This window comes from Ovis canadensis, chromosome 18, assembly GCF_042477335.2.
Source record: "Ovis canadensis isolate MfBH-ARS-UI-01 breed Bighorn chromosome 18, ARS-UI_OviCan_v2, whole genome shotgun sequence".
Lineage (NCBI taxonomy): Eukaryota > Metazoa > Chordata > Mammalia > Artiodactyla > Bovidae > Ovis > Ovis canadensis.
Window position 1 is genome coordinate 69,630,115 of NC_091262.1, and position 20,222 is coordinate 69,650,336.

Below are 20,222 nucleotides of genomic sequence, written 5' to 3' on the forward strand. Positions count from 1 at the left end.
TTTTTATTGTTTTAAGGCAGTATGATTTGGGGGTATATTTCTTATTGTAGTATAATCCAGCCTTGTCTAATACAAGCTTTGGAGATTTAACACTGAGAAGCAGGATGTAAGAGTTGTATCTAAAGTTACCTAAAGGGCTTCTCAGATGGTAAAGAATCTGCCTGCAATACAAAAGACCTGGGTTCAATCCCTGGGTTAGGAAAATACCCTGGTGAAGGGAATGGCTACCCACTCCAGTATTATTGCCTGGAGAATCCGATGGACAGAGGAGCCTGGAGGGCTACAGTCTATGGGGTCACAAAGAGTTGGACACAACTGAGCAACTAAGCGCGCACACACCAGGACCTAAAGGGTCACTTGGCTCCAGAGGCCAGAATGAAGGCCAGTGAGAAAAGTGGTTCCACTTTGGCTCACTCAGAGTTAAGGTTTTCTTCCCAGCCTTGGAATGACTTGTGTTGGATAGTAGCGAATTGGTATCTATGGTATTATTTGCAGAGAAACTGGGCTATCATTTTAGGGCAGATGGTGAAGGGAAGCCTGGCATGCTGCAGTCACTGGGGTCACAAAGAGTTGGACCCAACTTAGTGACTGAACAACAGGGGATAATTCACAGGGAAGGAACTGGAGCTCATGACCTCTGTGGGACTTTCCTACATTGTTATCTATGTTAATCTACCAACGTCTTTCTTATATTTGTTGACCCACCATTTCCCCAGAACACTGGGCATCGTTGTGACCCCAGGGTTATTGCCATCAAAGACCATCATCTTGCCAGATGAATTCCTGGAAGCTGCAGGATCACCAGCTGCAAGAAGCACATTTTTCAAAAAAGGATTGAACCAAGAAGGGCCAGATTCTGGCTCTCTCTTGATTGTACCAGCCAGAGAAAAGCAGCAGATGGAATGTATTTTGTGCTGCAAATTTCTCCCACACTTGTCTAGCCAACCCACAGACCAGTGTGTGTAAACAGGAAGATGAGCCCTCATCTTGCTAAGCAACACTGGTGAATGAGAAAGGAATCTAATGGCTCTTGCCATCTCCGGTCGAAACCAGATGGACCTTTTCTCCCCTCCCCCACTTCTCTTAAGAGAGGAAGAAGTCTTAATCTCCAGTAATACCTTTAGTCTGTCTGAAGGATCGATTCTTCCAAAGCACTCCAGAACTCCAGGAATTTGACCCAGGAGGGATTGAGTAAAACCAAATTTACTTTTTAACATGATGCATTTAATCCTGTGATAAACAAGCAGCCCACCACTGTTGAAAAGATGCTCCAGCTTAAAAATGATGATGACTAAATGGGGGGCTCCTCAAACAAAATTCAGACTGTGAGGATAAGGCGAGCCCCCAAGAGGCGGGTACCACAGGTGTTCCTGCTTTGGCAGTTTTCACTAGTGAGGAAAGGACAGTCTGATCCAGCTCTCTCACTGGATGCTGTACTCAGTCGCTTAGTCATGTCTGACTCTTTGCAGCCCCATGGACTGTAGCCCGCCACATTCCTCTGTCCATGGAATTTTCCAGGCAAGAATACTGGAGTGGGTTGCCATTCCCTATTCCAGGGGATCGTCCCGACCCAGGGGTTGAATCCACATCTCTTGCATCTCCTAAACTGGCAAGCAGATTCTTTACCACCAGGGCCACCTGGAGTAGGATAGAAGGGGGTTCTGTGTCCAAGGACAGGGAATGATAGTCTCCAACTGCAGCACTGAGTTGCATCCCTAGAGTCAAGGGGTGACCAAGTTAAGTCCCACAGTGGATTTGCAACAATGTGCTGCAGTGTTTAGGACACTTCATGAATCTCAAGAGGACAGAGAAAAGCCTTCATTTTAAGGCTTCATCCTTCTTGGCCACTACTGGGTAATCAAGGGCAAATTCTCTGATTGACCTGTTTGAATTTTCTCTGAGAAAGGCAATCCCTGGACCTTTCTGACTCTGTTGGGTACTTCATGGACCCTCTAGATGTCCCTGGGGTTGGAAGACCCTCCCTCCCTACATGAACGGAAACACACTCCAACTGTGGCTGGTTAGGTTGCTTTATTTGCAGACTCAAGTTTGCTACATAAATCCACTGCATGGTCCAACACACGTATACTTGGCATAAAAGAAAGAACAATACAAAAATACAACTCTTGATATTAAATGAAACTGCCTTCAGCTCATGCCAGTTTATCCCAGTGGGAATGCCCATGTTTAAGATCAAAATAGGAGGAAATTTGAAATGAGGAGGCATGGAGGGCTCAACCAGTGCCACTGCCTCTGTAAGATCCTGGGTTTTCTTGGCTGTATGGTCATTTTTTCCCACCTTCAGACCTGGTCACTTCCTCCTCTATGAAGGGGAAGAGAACCTCCCCAGGTTATGGAAGAACCTCCAGAAGGAGCAGGAGCAGGGATTACACACAGTCAGAATCAAGTATAGACTTAGAACCCCACTTCCTTAGGGCACATCCAGCCTGGGCTATCAGCCTCTGGATGCCTCTGAAGAGAGGGTTAAGAAACTCGGGGTGGATCTGTCTCTGGGAGAGGGGAAGAGAGACACAAGGAGAGACTGAAGATGTTCTCTGTGGTCCCTCTTCAGCAGATTCCAGAAATGTCCCACTGATACCAGTTTCTATCTTCCTATCCCTGGTCCCTCCCCAGGCTTGAGCCCACCAAGATCCTTGGCTGTAAGAGCTCAGATTCCAGGTCTCTAAGGGAAGTCAGAACTGGTGCTGGTCCACTCCAGGAAATCTAAAGGGCTAGCATTTCTGAAAGGTGGGCAGGTCCCTGGAGTAGCAAGATGCTCTTCTGTCCTTGGTATATTCCTCAGGCAGAAGCTTAACATGACTGGGTGGGAAGCTTCAGGAGAGATGAGCCCTGTAACCAGTCTACTAGGACAAAACAAGACACATGTAGCCAGTGGGCCATCCCGTCATCCAGGTGGCTGAGGGTAACACTTGGGCAGAGGAGTGGAGATGGAGGACCAAGGAGGCAAGACAAACCCAGGGCCTTTTCCTCTCTTTGTCACAGGGGCTATTTAAACCACAATGGAGCTTCACCCCAGCCCTTTGGGGTAAAAGATGCCAGAGAATTCATCTCTTGTGTTTGTTTTGCTCCATCTAAGAACTCGGGGAGAATGCCATGCTCTTCTCAAAGACTGCTAGGCACTCCAGTCTGTGTATGTGGTGGCAAACACTATCTACAGTCCGATGACCTTAGCCTCAGAGTCCTGGAGCAGAGCTGTCATGGAGACCCTGGCATTTTAACCATGGACACACATGCACACACAGAGCCCCAGACTTCTGGGTCTCGTATACTTTGGGGCAGATAGCAACAGAAGTTGAATTGGGAGGAATCTGTCAGGAACTCAGTTGAACACACTGCTTTAGGCCTCTGACCTGACACTTGAACTTCAGTGCTGACTTTAAAGGATCATAGACATCACCCGCCAGAGCCCCAAGGAGCCCTAGGATTTGTGCATTACTGTTGGGGCTTGGAGAATCTGCTCAAATTTCCTTGCCGGTGAAAAGTGTGAGTTGCCTGGATCTGGGGTCTCTCCTCTGCCTGTCTCTCCCCCACTGTCCCCGCCACACACACGCTCAGTGCCTCAACCCCTCCCCACATTCCTTCTCCCCATCCAACCTCCATGGGGTGGGGCTCAAGTGGTAAGGATGACCACACACGTTCCCGCGTCATCTTTTCAGGTAACACCAGGGCATTTGGACAAGGGTCACCTCTGGCATTGGAAGGCCCTGGCAGGTGAGCACCTGGGTGCCTGCCTCCTCTCCCAGGCCCCTCGCTCCACGTCCTCACACTCTGTCCCCTCACGAGCTTCTCTGAAAACCTCCTGGAGGTGAGTCTTCTTCCCACCAGCAGCCCAGCCGGCAGCAGATGACCCCCCATGTGCTGTCGGGGCTTATCCTCACACTCAGCTAGCAGCCCCGTCAGACTCAGCAGTCACAGCAGGCTCCCTGGAAATCAGAGAGGTCCTGTTATGGCCCAGACCTAGGGGCCCGCGGCCCCAGCCCATCGTCTCCTTCAGCAGCAAGAGGCAGCTGCCTTGGCCAAAGGGGCAGCAGCCGTGGAGCAGGCTCAGGCCTTGCTCTGCCCTGCATGTGGGTGATGGGGTGACCCGGCTAGGACAGCCCGCCTGCGGGGGACCCTCCCACTCCAGGCGGGTGGGGGGTCTGGAAGGCCGGGTGGAGCCTTGTCAGGACCTCGGGATCCTCGCTCTTCCCAGAGGCCTCGGGGGCGCCCAGCGGGTAGGCCTCCCGGGCCCGGCTGGTCCTGGCACAGGTGAGGAAGGCCAGGCAGGCCCCGCGGAGGCGGGCCAGGTCCCTGTGCGTGGTCTCACTGACGAAGCAGTAGAGCACGGGGTCGGCCACGCAGTTGAAGCTGGTGAGGAGCAGGGAGAAGTGGTAGGCATTGAAGATGCCCTTGGCGAAGTCGCAGCTGGACTCCCAGAGGCTGCGCACCAGCAGCAGCACGTGGTAGGGCAGGAAGCAGGCCAGGAAGATGACCACGGTGCTGAGCACTAGCCGCTGGATCTGGTCCTTGCGGCTCTTCTGGGTCCCGTGGCTGCGGCGCACAGCTCGCAGGATGCCCCGGTAGGAGGCCAGCAGCAGGCAGATGGGGAAGAGGAAGCCCACCAGGAAGCGGTAGTAGTTGATGCCGCGCTGGCGTGGCTCTAGCGGATAATGCTCGAAGCAGACGCGGTGCCGGTCGGCGTCTTCCACCACCTCCTCGTGCATGAGGAAGTAGATGCTGGTCAGCAGCTCCTTGGCCCAGATGAGCGCGCTGACGCCCATGGCGGCCTTCAAGGTGCGGAACTGGTGGAAGCGGAAGGGGTGGGCCACGGCCAGGTAGCGGTCAATGGAGATGCAGCAGAGGAAGCCCACGCTGATGTAGATGTTCTCGTAGAGCAGGATCCCGCACACCTGGCAGGACAGGTCGTCGTGGGACCAGTGGTCGTGCTGCAGCACGTACTGCAGCCAGAAGGGGAGGGAGCAGATGTAGAAGAGGTCGGCCACTGTCAGGTTGCACAGGTACACACCCAGCTCGTTCCGGGCCTTGATCTGCAGGTAGCCGTAGTAGAGGGACAGGCAGTTGGCCGGGAAGCCCACCACCAGCACCATGACGTAGACCACCGGGGCCAGCGTCTGGTGGATGGTGTGGTCGATGTCACAGTTCATCGAGGTGTTGTCTGCCGTGATGTTCCCCATCTTCGGGCCTGCCGGGGCCTTACCCCCCATATGCTCAGGAAGACGCCAGTCTCTCTATGGCCATCTTGCTTCTAGGATGTGGTTCAAGCTGCGGCGAAGGCTCGGCCTCACTGGTGATGCGTAAGCCCCTGAAAGTCAAAGGCAGAAAAGCTTAGGATAATAGAAGCTAACATTTATATAGCACCTACCGTGTGTCAGGCACTGCTCCAAGTGCCTCACTTAATTTTTCTCTCTAATGATTATCTTGATGCACACAGTCTTAACATCAATTCTTTTGATATTTTTTGCTTGTTCTGAAAAGGACACATTCATCCAAATTCCATTCAAGCATTCTTTTTCCTATTAAAAGGTACTTCTCTTTAAGATAGGCGATACTGTCATTTCTGTGCAAAACAAAACACAACTCATACTTTGTTTAGTGAGGAGCTATTTGGGCATCATATGCAGATAAAGAGTAAACCTTAGGACAGTATAACCTAGACAGCGCTTGAAATAACAGTCGTCCTACTGAGCTTAAATAATGGTGACAGAACAAGCGTTAGCCAGGCAGAGAAAAAAGAAACTCAAGCTGACAGCTCATTCGTGTCGCTGGATCCATTGCTCATTTCAGGGCAGAAGGCAGTCGAGTGGTCATGCATATGCCTTTCACATTGGTGTAGAGCCTCAAAATTTAGAAGATGACCCAGCCCACGAACTCCAACTCAGCTGCACTGAATATACAGAATGCACAGACCAAGACACCGACATGCGGTTTCTGTCTCTCCATCCCCCTTCCCTGGCCTCCTGTCCCTTATTTATTTTCCTGGTCCCTTAGTCCAGCAAGCAAGGCCTGGAGCTCTTGTGAACACCATCCCATCCCGAGCTGGCTCTCCAAGGTGAAGATCAAATTCAACCCACAAAACAGCACAGGCCCCAGACACTCTCTTCTGCCAACATTCAGCACCATCCACATTTTTCCTTCTTGCTCACAGGAATGTACCAGGTCAGTCAACACTGAGGCCACAGCCCGTCCTGGGAGCTTCTTCAGACAGCACAAAAGAGACCCAACTTTGTTCACATCCTGCTGTGCAGCGACAGACTTTATTTTCTTGGGCTCCCAAATCACTGCAGATGGTGACAGCAGCCATGAAATTAAAAGATGCTTGCTCCTTGGAAGAAAAGCTATGACCAGCCTACACAGCATATTAAAAAGCAGAGACACTACTTTCTGACAAAGGTCAGTCTAGTCAAAGCTATGTTTTTTCCAGTAGTCATGTATGGTTGTGAGTTGAACCATAAAGACAGCTGAGTGCTGAAGAATTGAGGCTTTCGAACTGTGGTGTTAGAGGGGACTCTTCAGAGTCCCTTGGACTGCAGGGATATCAAACCAGTCAATCTGACAGGAAATCAGTCCTGAATAGTCATAGGAAGGACTGATGCTGAAGCTGAAGCTCCAATACTTTGGTTGCCTGAGGTGAAGAATTGACTAACTCATTGGAAAAGACCCTAATGCTGGGAAAGATTGAAGGCAGGAAGAGAAGAGAACAACAGAGGATAAGATGTTTGGATGGCATCACCGACGCGATGGACATGAGTTTGAGCAAGCTCCGGGAGTTGGTGATGGACAGGGAAGCCTGGCGTGCCGCAGTCCATGGGGTGACAAAGAGTCAGACACGACTGAGCAACTGAACTGAACTACTGTGCTCTGAAAACAGGCCAAGCTTCCCACAGGGCAGTGCTACTTCTCCTCCACGGAATCAGGAACCCAGTACAGGGCACAAGGCATCGAGACATGAGCACCAGGCTAGAGTCAGCAGCTCACAGGCTGTGCAAGTCTTTACTCTTCCTTAGCTTCAGTTTCCTCATCTATAAAATGGGGATAAAGACACTTGCCCTCAGGGTCAAGATCAGGGCCACATAAAATATGTCAAAACGCATGGCATTCTTTCTCCAGAGGCAAAGAAGCAGAATAAAAGATGATCGTCTTACTTGCAGTAGTGAAAAGTTCATATTGTTGAGAATTTAACTAAGAAAATGCTATTGCTGGGCTTCCCTAGTGGTCCAGTGGTTGAGAAACCACCTGCCAATGCATGGGACACGAGTTCAACCCGTGGTCTGGGGAGATCCCACATGCTGCAGGGCAACTAAGCCCTTGCACCACAACTACTGAGCCCGCGGCCTAGAACCCATTCTCCACAACAAGAGAAGTCACCGCAATGAGAAGCCCGTGCACCACAGTGCAGAGCAGCCCCCGCTTGCTGCAGCTAGAGAAGGCTGAGCACAGCAACGAAGACGCACAGCAACCCCAAACACAACAATTTAAAAAAGAGAATAAAAGAAAATGCTGTTGCTATATATACAAATGCATTTGAACAAGAGAGAATAAAAAAATTTTGTTGTAGGCCTACCTTACAGATTGGGCTTCCCTGGTGGCTCAGCTGGTAAAGAATCTGCCTGCAATGCAGCCGACCTGGGTTTGATCCCTGGGTTGGGATGATCCCCTGGGAAAAAGGCTACCCATGCCAGTAGTCTGGCCTGAAGAATTCCTTGGACTGCAGAGTCCATGCAGTCAAAAAGAGTCAGACGCAATGACTGAGCGACGTTCACTTTCACTTTACCGTTTAGATTAATATACCAGAATGAAAAGCCTGAGCAGTTCTATCGATTTAAGACTCCTGGCTCAGATGAAAAACCTCACTGTGTCTAAATCAACCTTGTTGTTGTTCACAATCATCCTCCCAAGGAGATTTTTTAGACATAGTTTTTTTCCTAATCACCTGCCCCCAATGGTGCATAAACAGATATTCTATACATCTTAAATCCTTAGATGTATAGAATATTTGTTTTTGCACCATGGCCTTTTGGAGGGTGACAGATCACTAAATAAGATTATTTTCACCCCACCCAAGAACCAATCTCCCCCCACCCTCCTGAGAATGTATGGTCTATACGGCTGCAAATTCCAAGTGAACGGAGTCTGCATCAAGCTGTTTTGTAGTTTTAGCAGATCAGTCTTGCCCTTTGCTCTCTCTTCACCATACATAGTCAAGCTGGGACTCACGGACCAGGAAGGAAACCCCTGCTACAACTGACAATGTCTCATCACCCTCCCTCCTGTGGGCTCCTAACTGGCCTTGTGGGCACCGGAGCCAGGGCTCAGCCTGAAAACTGACAGAGCCTGCTAGGAAGGGTCTCAGAGATATCCCAGCCCAGCAGTTCCAGTCCTGGGGCTCATGGAGGATAAACTTGAGGGGTTCCCCTGAAATCACATGCTCCATCTTGCAAATATTTAAGTATGTGCATTTTTCCTGGAAAAGGGACCCATGGTGTTCATAAGTCTCTAAAACAGGCGAGAGATGGATCCAACCCAAAGCTGCACCCTCTTACCTGGATTCCCTGTGGCTCTCTCTGTGGCCAAGCCACCCCCACTCCTGTGCTTAAGTCACTCAGTCGTGTCTGACTCTTTGCGATCCCATGGACTGTAGCCCACCAGGCTCCACTGTTCTTGGGGATTCTCCAGGCAAGAACACTGGAATGGGTTGCCATGCCCTCCTCCAGGGTATCTTCCCAACCCAGGGATCGAACCAGGTCTCCTGCATTGAAGGCGGGTTCTTTACCATCTGAGCCACCAGGGAACATCAAGAATACTGGAGTGGGTAGCCTATCCCTTCTCCAGGGGAATCTTCCTGACCCAGGAATAGAACCCAGGTCTCTTGCATTGAAGGCAGATTCTTTACCAGCTGAGCTACCAGGGAAGCTAAATCCCAGTGTTCTCATTTTTCCCTGACCATTATTCCCCGGGGCAGCCACAGGCATCTTTCCAAAATCCAAACCGCATCCTCCTCTTCCTTGTTTAAAACCCACTGAGACAGTTTCACAGTGAGTTATCACATCCCCAGAAAACCCCCCAAACTCCTACAAGGCCCAGTGTGATCCAACCCCAGCTCCTCCTACCTTCCCACCACCAACATCATGGCCAGCTTTCTGTGCCCTGGTCACCTGGCCTTGCTCCAGTTGCTCCAGGAGTGCAACTGCTCACCCCTCCCCTCCCCTCCTAGGGCAGGGCTGGCTCCTTTGCCGCCAGTTCTCAGGTTAAACACCACCCCTTTGTAGGTCCTCCCTGACCATCCCATTTGAGGGGCCCCCTCCCCCAGCACCATCACTCCTTCCTAGGTGCCGGCTCTGCAGAGTTCCCGTCAGTATCTGAGATTTGTTTGTCTACTTGTCTGCTTGTTGCCGATCTGTCTCCTCCACGAGGATGCATTGGGTTGGCTAAAAAGTTCATTTGGTTTTTTCCGTAAGATGGTGCAGAAAAACCCAAATGAACTTTATGGCCAATTCAATAAATTCCAAGAGGGCCATGTGCACCTTGAACAGTGCCTGGTGCATCACAGGCACTCCTGAGGACTTCTGGGAGGAATAAGTGGGTGCCGCCTCCCCACCTTACAGATGAGGAAACAGAGGTTCAAACAGGGAAGTGATGAGCCCAAAGCCAGCCTGATGAAGGAAGTATGGGCATTAGAATCCAGTCTTCTTGTTCCAAGCCCCACCTCCCGCCACAACCAGTCCCCACCTAGCCTTGGCCCCAAGCTTTCAGTCCCTGAAGATGAGGACCCACCTCTCCAACCTTTCAAGGATACAGGCCTGGATTTCAGTGATGGTGGTGGAGGGAGGTGCTTCTTGGTGCCATTTTCAGTTGTGGTTTAATATACACGACGGGAGCTTCCCTGGTGGCTCAGATAGTAAAGAACCTGTCTGCAATGCAGGAGACCCAGGTTCGATCCCTGGGTAGGGAAGATCCCTGGAGAAGCGAATGGCTACCCACTCCAGTATTCTTGCCTGGAGAATTCCATGAACAGAGGAGCCTGGAGGGCTACAGACCATGGGTGGCAGAGAGTTGGACATCACTGAGTGACTAATACTTTCACTCTCATACATAATATAAAATTTATTTTGTTAACCATTTTTAATGTACAATTCAGTGGTAATTAAGTACACTTAAACTGTCATGCAACCATAACCACCATCCACCTCCAGAACTTTTTCAGTTTCCCCAGCCGAAAATCTGTTCCCGTTAAACTCTAACTCCCCATCCTCCATTCACGCAGTCCATGGCAAACACCAGTCCACTGTCTGCCTCTGTGAATTTGACCACTCTAGATACCTCATGTACTTCCCTGGTGGCTCAGACGGTAAGCTGAGTGATACAGCATTTGTCTTTTTGTGTCTTATTTCACTTAGCATCATGTCTCCAAGATGCATCCATGTTGTAGAATGTTATCAGAAGCTCCTTCCTTTTTAAGGTATAATAATAGTCCATCATACATATATACTGCCTTTTATTTTTCCATTTGTCAATGGACATTTGGGCGACTTCTACCTTCTGGCGATCATGAATAGCACTACTCTGAACATGTCAGGTCAGGAAGCAACAGTTAGAACTGGACATGGAACAACAGACTGGTTCCAAATAGGAGTACGTCAAGCCTGTATATTGTCACCCTGCTTATTTAACTTCTATGCAGAGTACATCATGAGAAATGCTGGGCTGGAAGAAGCACAAGCTGGAATCAAGATTGCCGGGAGAAATATCAATAACCTCAGATATGCAGATGATACCACCCTTATGGCAGAAGGTGAAGAGGAGCTAAAAAGCCTCTTGATGAAAATGAAAGAGGAGAGAGAAAAAGTTGGCTCAACATTCAGAAAACTAAGATCATGGCATCCAGTCCCATCACTTCACGGGAAATAGATGGGGAAACAGTGGAAACAGTGTCAGACTTTATTTTTGGGGGCTCTAAAATCACTGCAGATGGTGACTGCAGCCATGAAATTAAAAGATGCTCACTCCTTGGAAGGAAAGTTATGACTAACCTAGATAGCATACTAAAAAGCAGAGACATTAGTCTGCCAACAAAGGTTCGTCTAGTCAAGGCTATGGTTTTTCCAGCGGTCATGTATGGATGTGAGAGTTGGACTGTGAAGAAAGCTGAGTGCCAAAGAATTGATGCTTTTGAACTGTGGTGTTGGAGAAGACTCTTGAGAGTCCCCTGGACTGCAAGGAGATCCAACCAGTCCATCCTAAAGGAGACCAGTCCTGGGTGTTCATTGGAAGGACTGATGCTGAGGCTGAAACGCCAATACTTTGGCCACCTCATGCGAAGAGTTGATTCACTGGAAAAGACTCTGATGCTGGGAGGGATTGGGGGCAGGAGGAGAAGGGGACGACAGAGGATGAGATGGCTGGATGGCATCACCGACTTGATGGACGTGAGTTTGGGTGGACTCCGGGAGTTGGTGATGGACAGGGAGGCCTGGCGTGCTGCAATTCATGGGGTCGCAAAGAGTCGGACACGACTGAGCCACTGAACTGAACTGAACATGGGTATACTACTTGAGTCCCTGCTTTCAGTTTTTTGGGTATAGATCCAGAAGCGGAAACACTGGATCATATGGTAGTTCTATTTTTAATTTTTTGAGGAACTGCATTCTGTTTTTCCACAGTGGCTACACCATTTTACATTCCCACCGACAGTGCAGGGATGTTTTCTTGGTTTTTGCTTTTCATGTTTTGGTTTATATGTTTTGATGGTGAGATTCGGGGCAAAGGGGAAGCTGAGGACTGTGACCTCTGAACCTTGCACAGTCCCATGAGTCAAAATTTGGCTTCACTCCTCCTCTTCTTGCTAGCTCTCCTGTCCCTGACTCCCAGGCCCACACCTGAGGGTCCAGAAGGTTCACCTGGCTCAAACGTGAAGAAGTCCCTGAGTGGTCCCCAGGGACACCGGCCCGGGATGTCCATGTCTCTGAATTTATCTGAGGTTCTCCACAGTTGACACAAAACTACCCTCAGGAAGATAAAAATTCATTCATCAGCACAGGCTCCCAGGCACCCACAAATATGGGCAAAAGAAACCAGGTGGAAAACATGTCTTGTCTGGTCTCAGGAGTTTGTTGAGAATCACCTGGCCGAAGCCTATTGTTTGCAGGTGGTGAGTGTATGCATGTGTGGGACAGGCTGGGGTGACCATTGATAAGTTCCTATTTCCTAGGACAACAACAAGCAAATTCTGGCAACCAAAGTCAGAAACATTCAAGTCCGCAGAGCTACAGACGATGCTTAAGTGAAAGCACCTCCTATGTCCATTTTGGAGCCAAAAGAGGTTTGGGGGTATTCTAGAGCAGTTGTTCTTAAACTTAGGTGCACCCGAGTCATCTGGAGGATTTGTTGAAACAGATCACAGAGCCCCACCTTCATAGTTCCTGACTCAGTGGGTCAGAGGCAGGGCTCGAGAACCGGCAGCCACCCGCCAGGTGGTGCTGGTGCTGCAGGGCCAGGGGCCACACTCTGAGAAAGCAAAGCATCCACAGGTCTAGAGGCTCCGGAGGTTCACTCCTGGCTGAGTGCCATCCATGAGTTCCCAGGTCAAAGGACAGAATGGCTGGAAGGGGAACTTAAGACCCAGCAGAACTTGGTGGGCAGAACCATGATGCAGCCCTTGGGAGGTCAGCAGCTTGACTCAGGCCCTCAAGACAAGCGAGTGCGTCTCTTCGGTACTCACATTCGGTGTTTGCCAGATCTCCCACAGTTGACAGAGCATTTCACATCTGCTCTCCTGTCCCATGTTTGCAACAGCCCTACTGTCCCCCCATTTTAGGGATGAGGAAACTGAGGCCCAGAGGGATACAGTGGCTTGTCCAACAGTCTGGTACCTCCTGGTTTCATTCCACAAGTATCTCTGGAGCATCGGTTCACGGCCTCAGACTGGATATGGGGGACTTAGAGATAAAGAAGAAGAAATGGCTCCCACCCTCAGGGAGCCTTGGATCTTGAAAGGCAGGAACAAATCAGCACCACTCAGGGTCCCGTGTGGCGGGTGCTGGGGGCATCCCTCCCACTCACACTTAAAGCTGACTTGTTCTTCTCACTACACACACACACTACCTCCTCCATGGTTTCGAACCCCCAGTACTGATGACTCCCAGATGTCCTCCCCACCCAAGGGGGAAGGCTTACAGAACCAGCTTCCTCCTGCCACACAGGGCATGCTCAGTGAGGCCGCCCTGCTCCTGCCGTTTCCTCCACCAGTCTGTTCTTGGAGGTAGCATCTCCACCTGCCCAGTCTCTTGTGTTGGATGACTGTGTGGGTTGGTTGATCTTTATCTTCATCCACAGCAACCACTCAATTACTCAGTTCTACCGTTTCCAAATCTTCAATATTTCCCACATCCGTCTCCTCCTCTTTAGCTCCCTCCCCGTTGCCCCAGATTGGCTTGGTCAAGGCTTCCTCTCCAGAATCAATACATGGTCTCCTGTGGGATTCCCTGTCTCCATCTCACCATCGTCAAAGCCATCTTCTAAAACACAAATCTAAGCTAATCACTCCTGCTTCAAACCCTTCAATGGCTCTCTAATCATCCGTCTGCTCATCGACCACAGCAGATACTTACTGAGTGTCTATTATATGGAAGGCACTGCACTAGACACTGGCCCCTGGGGTAGCTCACGTTGCTTTTAGTCTTATGGGAGAGGGGAGAAGAAAGGAGAGGATTAGCTCCTAGGGAGAGTATAAGACATTAAGTTCTGAGTTCATAGGAGGTGACTTAGCCAGAAAAGCCTTTCTAAGCAGCATGATACTCTAAGATCAGGAGAAGAGAGACAGGCAGCCAGGGAAGAAAGGAGCTTCTGCCTGTGGAAACACTACATTCAACAGGCCAAACGCCAGATAGACAGCGAGCGAGCACCTGTAAGGAACTGAATGTGAGGAGGGTGTGACCAGAGAGAGGACAACAAGCTACAGAAAGGTTACCGAGTCCATGCTGGCTCTGCTCGCCACACGACAGACCAATGAATCGGACATGAGGTGTAGAGACAAGGAATATGACTTTATTCAGAGACCTGGCTGACCGAGAAGGTGGCAGACTAATGTCTCTAAACAACCATCTTGTCGGGGCCTGGATGCCAATTTTTGATGGACCGGGAGGCCTGGTGTGCTGCAATTCATGGGGTTGCAAAGAGTCGGACACAACTGAGCGACTGAACTGAACTGAGAGAGGGAAGGGCTGAGGAACTCAAGTCAAAAGGCAGAATAGAGAGGGAGAGGCAGTAAGAAAATAAAATACAATGCGTCTTCAGTCTTGCAAAACATCTCTGGGAAGGGGTGTGTTAATCTCTTCTTTCCTGCAGCCTTCAGAGGTGGGCAAGGTCAGATTATCTCCCTGTGAACTATAAAGGCACTATAGTTTAACAGTCAGGCAGAGGGACAGGGTCCTCTGAGGCAGGCCATTATGTATGATGATAATAACAAAAGCAATGAAAAGCAAGTCAAAGAAACAGTTCCATCGTGGAGTCAGAATTAGCTTCTCCCTGGAACAGGAACTGCTGACTAATTAGAAGGAGCTGAGGACAGTCAGGGACAAATCTGAGATGTATCTCAGTACTTGGTCCTCATAATTTCCCCTAAATTATTTGTTAAAATGGATGGATACACGGAGAGGTAGGTGGGTTGGGTGGATGGATGGGTGAGTAGGAGGATGAATAAGACGGGTAAATAGAAGGATAAGGGGGTAGATAGACAGGTGGGTGAGTAATGGGTGGATAGATGGATGAATGGGTGGGTGCATGGAGGGTTTTGAGGTCAGGTGCTGGGACAATGGAAATATCATTAACTCATTAACAGAAACACAAAAGTGAGGAGGAATCATTGTGGCCTCCGCTTCAGCCTGCGGCATCTGTTTCAGTTACCTGAGCTGGTTGCAGACAATCCTGCTTTGTCACCCAGGCCTCATCACAGCCAGCTCTCCCTTCTGCCACTCCCGGAGGAAAGGTACCCCTCCATGGAAATTGCATTTTGCCAGGAGTGTCCCCTCTCTACTTGCTCTCCACAGAAAGCCTGCTCCCCAAAATGAAAGGCACAGTGGGTGCATGGTGTTCTGTAAATGGGAACATGTGACTGGGACAGATGGACCAGGTCACGCCAGGTAAGAGCCCTCCACGTGCCAGGAACATTTCTGCACATTCATTCTCTCTCTCACCAGCATCCACTTTCCAGATGAAAAAACTGAGGCTGCTCAAGATTCTAAAACCGTGTGGGGCCCTGTGGAGCTTGCAGGCACGAAAGCCTTTTTTTTGTCTCCCCCTTTCTTGTAGGCCAGACTCCAGCCTCCATGATCTTCCCTTAGGTCCGAAGGGCAGATTTGAACAGTTGCTAATCAAGAGAGGGGCAGCTGAGAAACCGCCTGAGGCAAGATTATACGGGAGGAAGAAGCTCATCAACATTCGGAGACTGACCACCTGAGATGAAGTTAAGGGAGTGAAGGCAGGAGAAGAAGGGGACAACAGAAGATGAGCTGGTTGGAAGGCATCACCGGCTCAATGGCCATGAGTTTGAGTAAACTCTGGGAGATGGTGCAGGACAGGAAAGCCTGGCATGTTGCAGTCCATGGGGTTGCAGAGAGTCGGACACAACTGAGCAACTGAGTGACTGAATGACTGAACAACGACAACAGGCCCTGCTCATACCTAATCTTAGCAGAGACCTCACCCTTGAACCACTAATAAAAAACCCTTCATCAAATCCTCTGGGGCTGCGACACATAGTTTTTCAAGGTGAGAGCCCCCAGTGTCCCTCTTTGTCTGGCAAAGTAATACAGTTATCCGTTTGTGTGTGTGTGGTAGTCATTCAGTCGTGTCTAACTCTTTGCGACCCCATGGACTGTAGCCCGCCAGGCTCCTCTAATCATGGGATTTTTCAGGCAAGAATACTGTAGTGGATTGCCATTGCCTTCTCCAGGAGATCTTCCTGTCTTGGGGATCGAACCCAGGTCTCTTGCATTGCAGGCAGATGATTTACTGTCTGAGCCACCAGGGAAGCCCTTTATCCTTTTCTGCTTCACCCAAAACTCTGTCTCCAAGATTCAATTCAGCACCAGTGTATACAGAAGTTGAGCTTTCAGCAATAATTATGTGATGTAAGCCAGGGCTTCCCTGGTGGCTCCGTGGTAAAGAATCCACCTGCAATGCACGATGTGCAGGTTCAGTCCCTGGGTAGGGAAAATATGCTGGAGGAGCAAATGGCAACCCACTCCAGGATTCTTGCCTGGAAAATGCCATGGACAGAGGAGCCTGGAGGGCTACAGTCCATGGGGTTGCAGAATCGAACTCAGCTTAGCAACTAAACAACAACAAATGACGCAAGCCAGGTTTTGAGCTCAGATTGGTCCACACTTTCCTTTACACCACACTTTCTGTTCATCACAGTTGTTACAGAGCAGCCACCCCCCACTTCCAGGGTTTGCCAGGCTCCAGTTCCCCCAGATGCCACCAGGCCAACAGGCTTGGGCCTGGGCCAGCTCCACCGTGACCCCCCCCCCACCGCCCACGACCCCTACTGCACCTGGCATGTCAACCATTTTCTCACCACTCAAGAAGATGAACCTACTGTGTGACCAAGGCTTGGATCCCCAAGGTGGAGGGGATTGGGACAAAGAATCAAAACACAGAGCCGCTGTGTCTGCCTCACGCTACCGTTCAGCTAAGAAACTGAGGGGCTTCCCTGGTGTCTCAGTGGTTAAAAACAAAAAAAAACCCACCTGCCAAAGCAGGTTCGATTCCTGGGTTGGGAAGATTCCCTGGAGAAGGAAATGGCACCCCACTCCTGTGAGCTTGCCTGGGAAATCCCACGGACAGAGGAGCCTGGCGGGCTACAGTCCATGGAGTCGCAAAAGAATCAAATGCCACTTAGTGACTAAACAACAAGAAACTGAGACACTACGTGTGAAGCAACCCAACACCTAAGAGCAAACCTTCAGACAAATGCCCATCAGCACAGAGGCCTCCAAGGACCTGAACATCCAGGAGCAGTTAAATCCCCAAAGGCAGGAAGGGACTCTGACTCGAGCTGGGAGCCCCATGCACATTCTAGGTCAAAGAGCTAGTGCTGCTGAGCTGGTGCATAAACAGCGGTCTAATCTGTCACCCATCTCTTCTGAGTGGTGGCTTGATGGCACACACACAGTTACTCATGGGCTGGGCAGCTCTGCTCAGGCAGCCACCAGCACAGCGAGCTGGGGGATTTCCTGCGTGCCCAGCTTCTCTTCCCTTCGGCTGGTCAAACTTCCACCTGCTTTAAACACTTCCTAAAAGTGCCCTTTTCAGAGGTCGTTGATGTCTCCTTGCGGGGCAGGAGTAGAATCAGACTGCATTTTCCCCTTAGTCCCCAGCTTTTCCCTAAATAGCCTCACTCCAGCAAAAGCAGGGAGACAACCTCACTTCTAAAGCCCTCGACACTATTTCAACATTCAATTCCATCGCGAGCTCACAAAGGCACTGTGAGTCGATGGGGCGGGCACTGTGAACCTATTTCACAGAACCTGAAGCCCAGAGAGGCTAACCTAGTTGCTCACGTCCATACAGTAAGTTGGGTGGATCTGAATCTAGAACCCAGACCACTAGGCACCAACCCGCTGCCTTTGAGCTCTTTCCATCATAAATCACAGCAAGGAATGCGCGTGACACACAGAGAGCAGAGACACATGGAGCCAGAGCAGTACTTACCTTATCACTGTGATGCACGCGGATCATTTCTACTCTATTTTGTTTTTCTAAGGGTCGTGAGCTGATAAACCGATTTCCTGACGTGCTGTTGTGTCAGGATCCCACCCCTGTCTGCCCAGGCTCCAGACCCCAGGAAGGGGACGGTCGCTGCTGCCAGGTGGGGAGGAGCAGACAGCGAGGCAGGGAGCGGCAGCCTCGGGAGATCTGGGTCCTCTCAGACTCTGCGGGCCCGCCTGAGCTCAGCCCTCAAACCTCCACCAGCCGTCTTCCTCCGGCGCTTGCAGAGGAAGGACCCCGCAGCCAGGACCCGAGCTCCCCCTCCTGCGATTTCCCGAAGGCCACGCCCCCGACAGGCCACGCCCCCAGCTCAGTCTCGAAAATCCCAGCGGGAGGCTCTGCCCATTCCCGAGCTGAGGCAGGATCATGTGAACTCAGAGCTGGTGTCAGGCTGGGTGGCTGCGAGGAAAGCTCGCCCACCACAGGATGAAGGCGGCGGGACAGCTCCCTCCAGGCGCCCTGAGCCTGCCTTCCATACACCGCAGACACAGTGGGCGACCTTGCCGAGAATGCTAAAGCTTCCATTCGGGGCAGGGACCTCAAGGACTTGGGGGGATTCAGGAGGAGCCAGGTGTGCTAATTCTACCCACCCAATCACCTTTGAGCACCTGCAAGACATCAGGAGATTCAGGATGTTGAACCCTTGAGCCAGAGGTCTTGACTTGAGCCAGACAGGCTGACGCTCAGATAACTAGAAAGTATCAGTCTGCCAACGAAGGAGACTGGGGTTCATTCCCTGGGTTGGGAAGATCCCTTGGAGGAGGAAATGGCAACCCACTCCAGTATTCTTGCCCAGAAAACCCCATGGACAGAGGAGCCTGGTGGACTACAGTCCATGGGGTCACAAAGACTCGGACATGATTGAACCATGAAACCACCACCACAGACACAAGAGCGAGAAGGCAGCAGACACGGGCGGAGGAAGCTGTTTCCACTCCACCCCCGGACTGTCACCCTTCAGCAGCCAGCATCTGGGTCAGTGGGGCACAACTACATGAGCCAGAAACTGGGCAGCTTATAAAAAATAACACCACTGCCCGGGCCCCACCCCAGACGAATTAAATCATATTTTCTGGAGATGAGGTACCAGCCTCAGTGTTTCTAAAAGCTCTCTGGGTGGTTCCAGGGCACAGTCAGGAGGGGAAGCACTGAGGTGGGAGCGAGGGAGGTGGGGGGTGGGCGCGGGTAACTTGTTCTGCAGATCAACAGAAGGAGGGCATTAGAGGAAGCCTCTGGGTTGTGAATAAGGTGGGCATCAATGTTTTGTTTTTGATATTTATTTATTTGGCTGTGCTAGGCTTCCCTGGTGGCTCAGATGGTAAAGAATCTACCTGCAGTGCAGGAGACCAGGGTTTGATCCCTGGGTCGGGAAGATCCCTGGAGAAGGGAATGGCTACTCACTCCAGTGTTCTTGCCTGGAGAATTTCACGGACAGAGGAGCCTGGCGGGCTACAGACCATGGGGTTGCAAAGAGTCTGACACGACTGAGTGACTAGCACTTCACTTCGGATCTTAGCTGAAGCACTCAAGATATTCAATCTTCACGGTGGCATGTGGGATATTTAGTTGTGGCATGCAGAGTCCAGTTCCCTGACTAGGGATTGAACCCGGGCTCCGACTCACTGGAAAAGACCCTGATGCTTGGAAAGACGAGGACAGGAGGAAAAGGGGACAACAGAGGATGAGATGGTTGGATGGCATCACCGACTCAATGGACATGAGTTTGAGCAGACTTTGGGAGATTAGTGAAGGACAGGGAAGCCTGCAGGTGTGCTGAAGTCCATGGGATTGAAAAAGAGTTGGACATGATTTGGCTACTGAACAACAACCCTGCACTGGGGGCCCAGAGTCTTATCTACTGGACCACCAGGGAATTCTTGAACATCCATGTTTTTAAACAGTGTGGCCCTGAGCAGGGAGCAAGCATGGGGCTCTGGCTTCATGGGGTCTTCTGGCTCTCAGGACCATTTCCTGAACTCCCTCAGCCCAGCAGAGCTAACAGGATCCATGGAGGTGACCTAGCCCAGACTCTTCCCTTTACAGATGGGGAAACTCAGGCCCATAGGGGCAAAGGCTCTAGATACGTCTTACTAAGTGACAGAGCCATGATTCTCCAAATGGTCTGCCGAGCTGTTTCAGTTTAACCTCCTCTCTCCGTGGTGTCTCCTTGGAAGCTGACTGCAAGAACATTGCTGGGGCCAGAAAACCAATGTCCACCATGGGCGGGGGGTGTCGGGGGGCACTGAGGATGTGCATTCTCTATTTTGTTGGGTGATTTGTGATTTCATCTTCTCTAGGAAGTGAACTGGTATAGTCCTGCCGGGAGGCTGTACTGGTAGGGGGCCCAGCAAAAATACCCCTCTGTGGGGCCTGGGCCTCCAAGCAAATGCTCCTCCTTCTGACAAGCAGAAGCCTTGTCACAGAGCAGCAGTGTG

At 50.7% G+C, this 20,222-nt stretch overlaps 1 protein-coding gene across 3 annotated transcripts in view; it reads right to left on the minus strand.

Annotated features, from left to right (window-relative positions):
• Positions 1–2,016: 2,016 nt before the first annotated feature.
• GPR68 (G protein-coupled receptor 68) overlaps positions 2,017–20,222 on the minus strand; it is a 36,486-nt gene continuing 18,280 nt past the window's right edge. For 2 of the 3 annotated variants that reach the window (XM_069558945.1, XM_069558946.1), the window contains exon 2: positions 2,017–5,323. In XM_069558945.1, the coding sequence (XP_069415046.1) occupies positions 4,110–5,225 (1,116 nt within the window). In that variant the 5' untranslated portion in view covers positions 5,226–5,323 and the 3' untranslated portion in view covers positions 2,017–4,109. Of the gene's footprint in view, positions 5,324–17,730; positions 18,033–20,222 lie in introns of those variants that run through there. The other variant, XM_069558944.1, reaches the window with a different exon arrangement.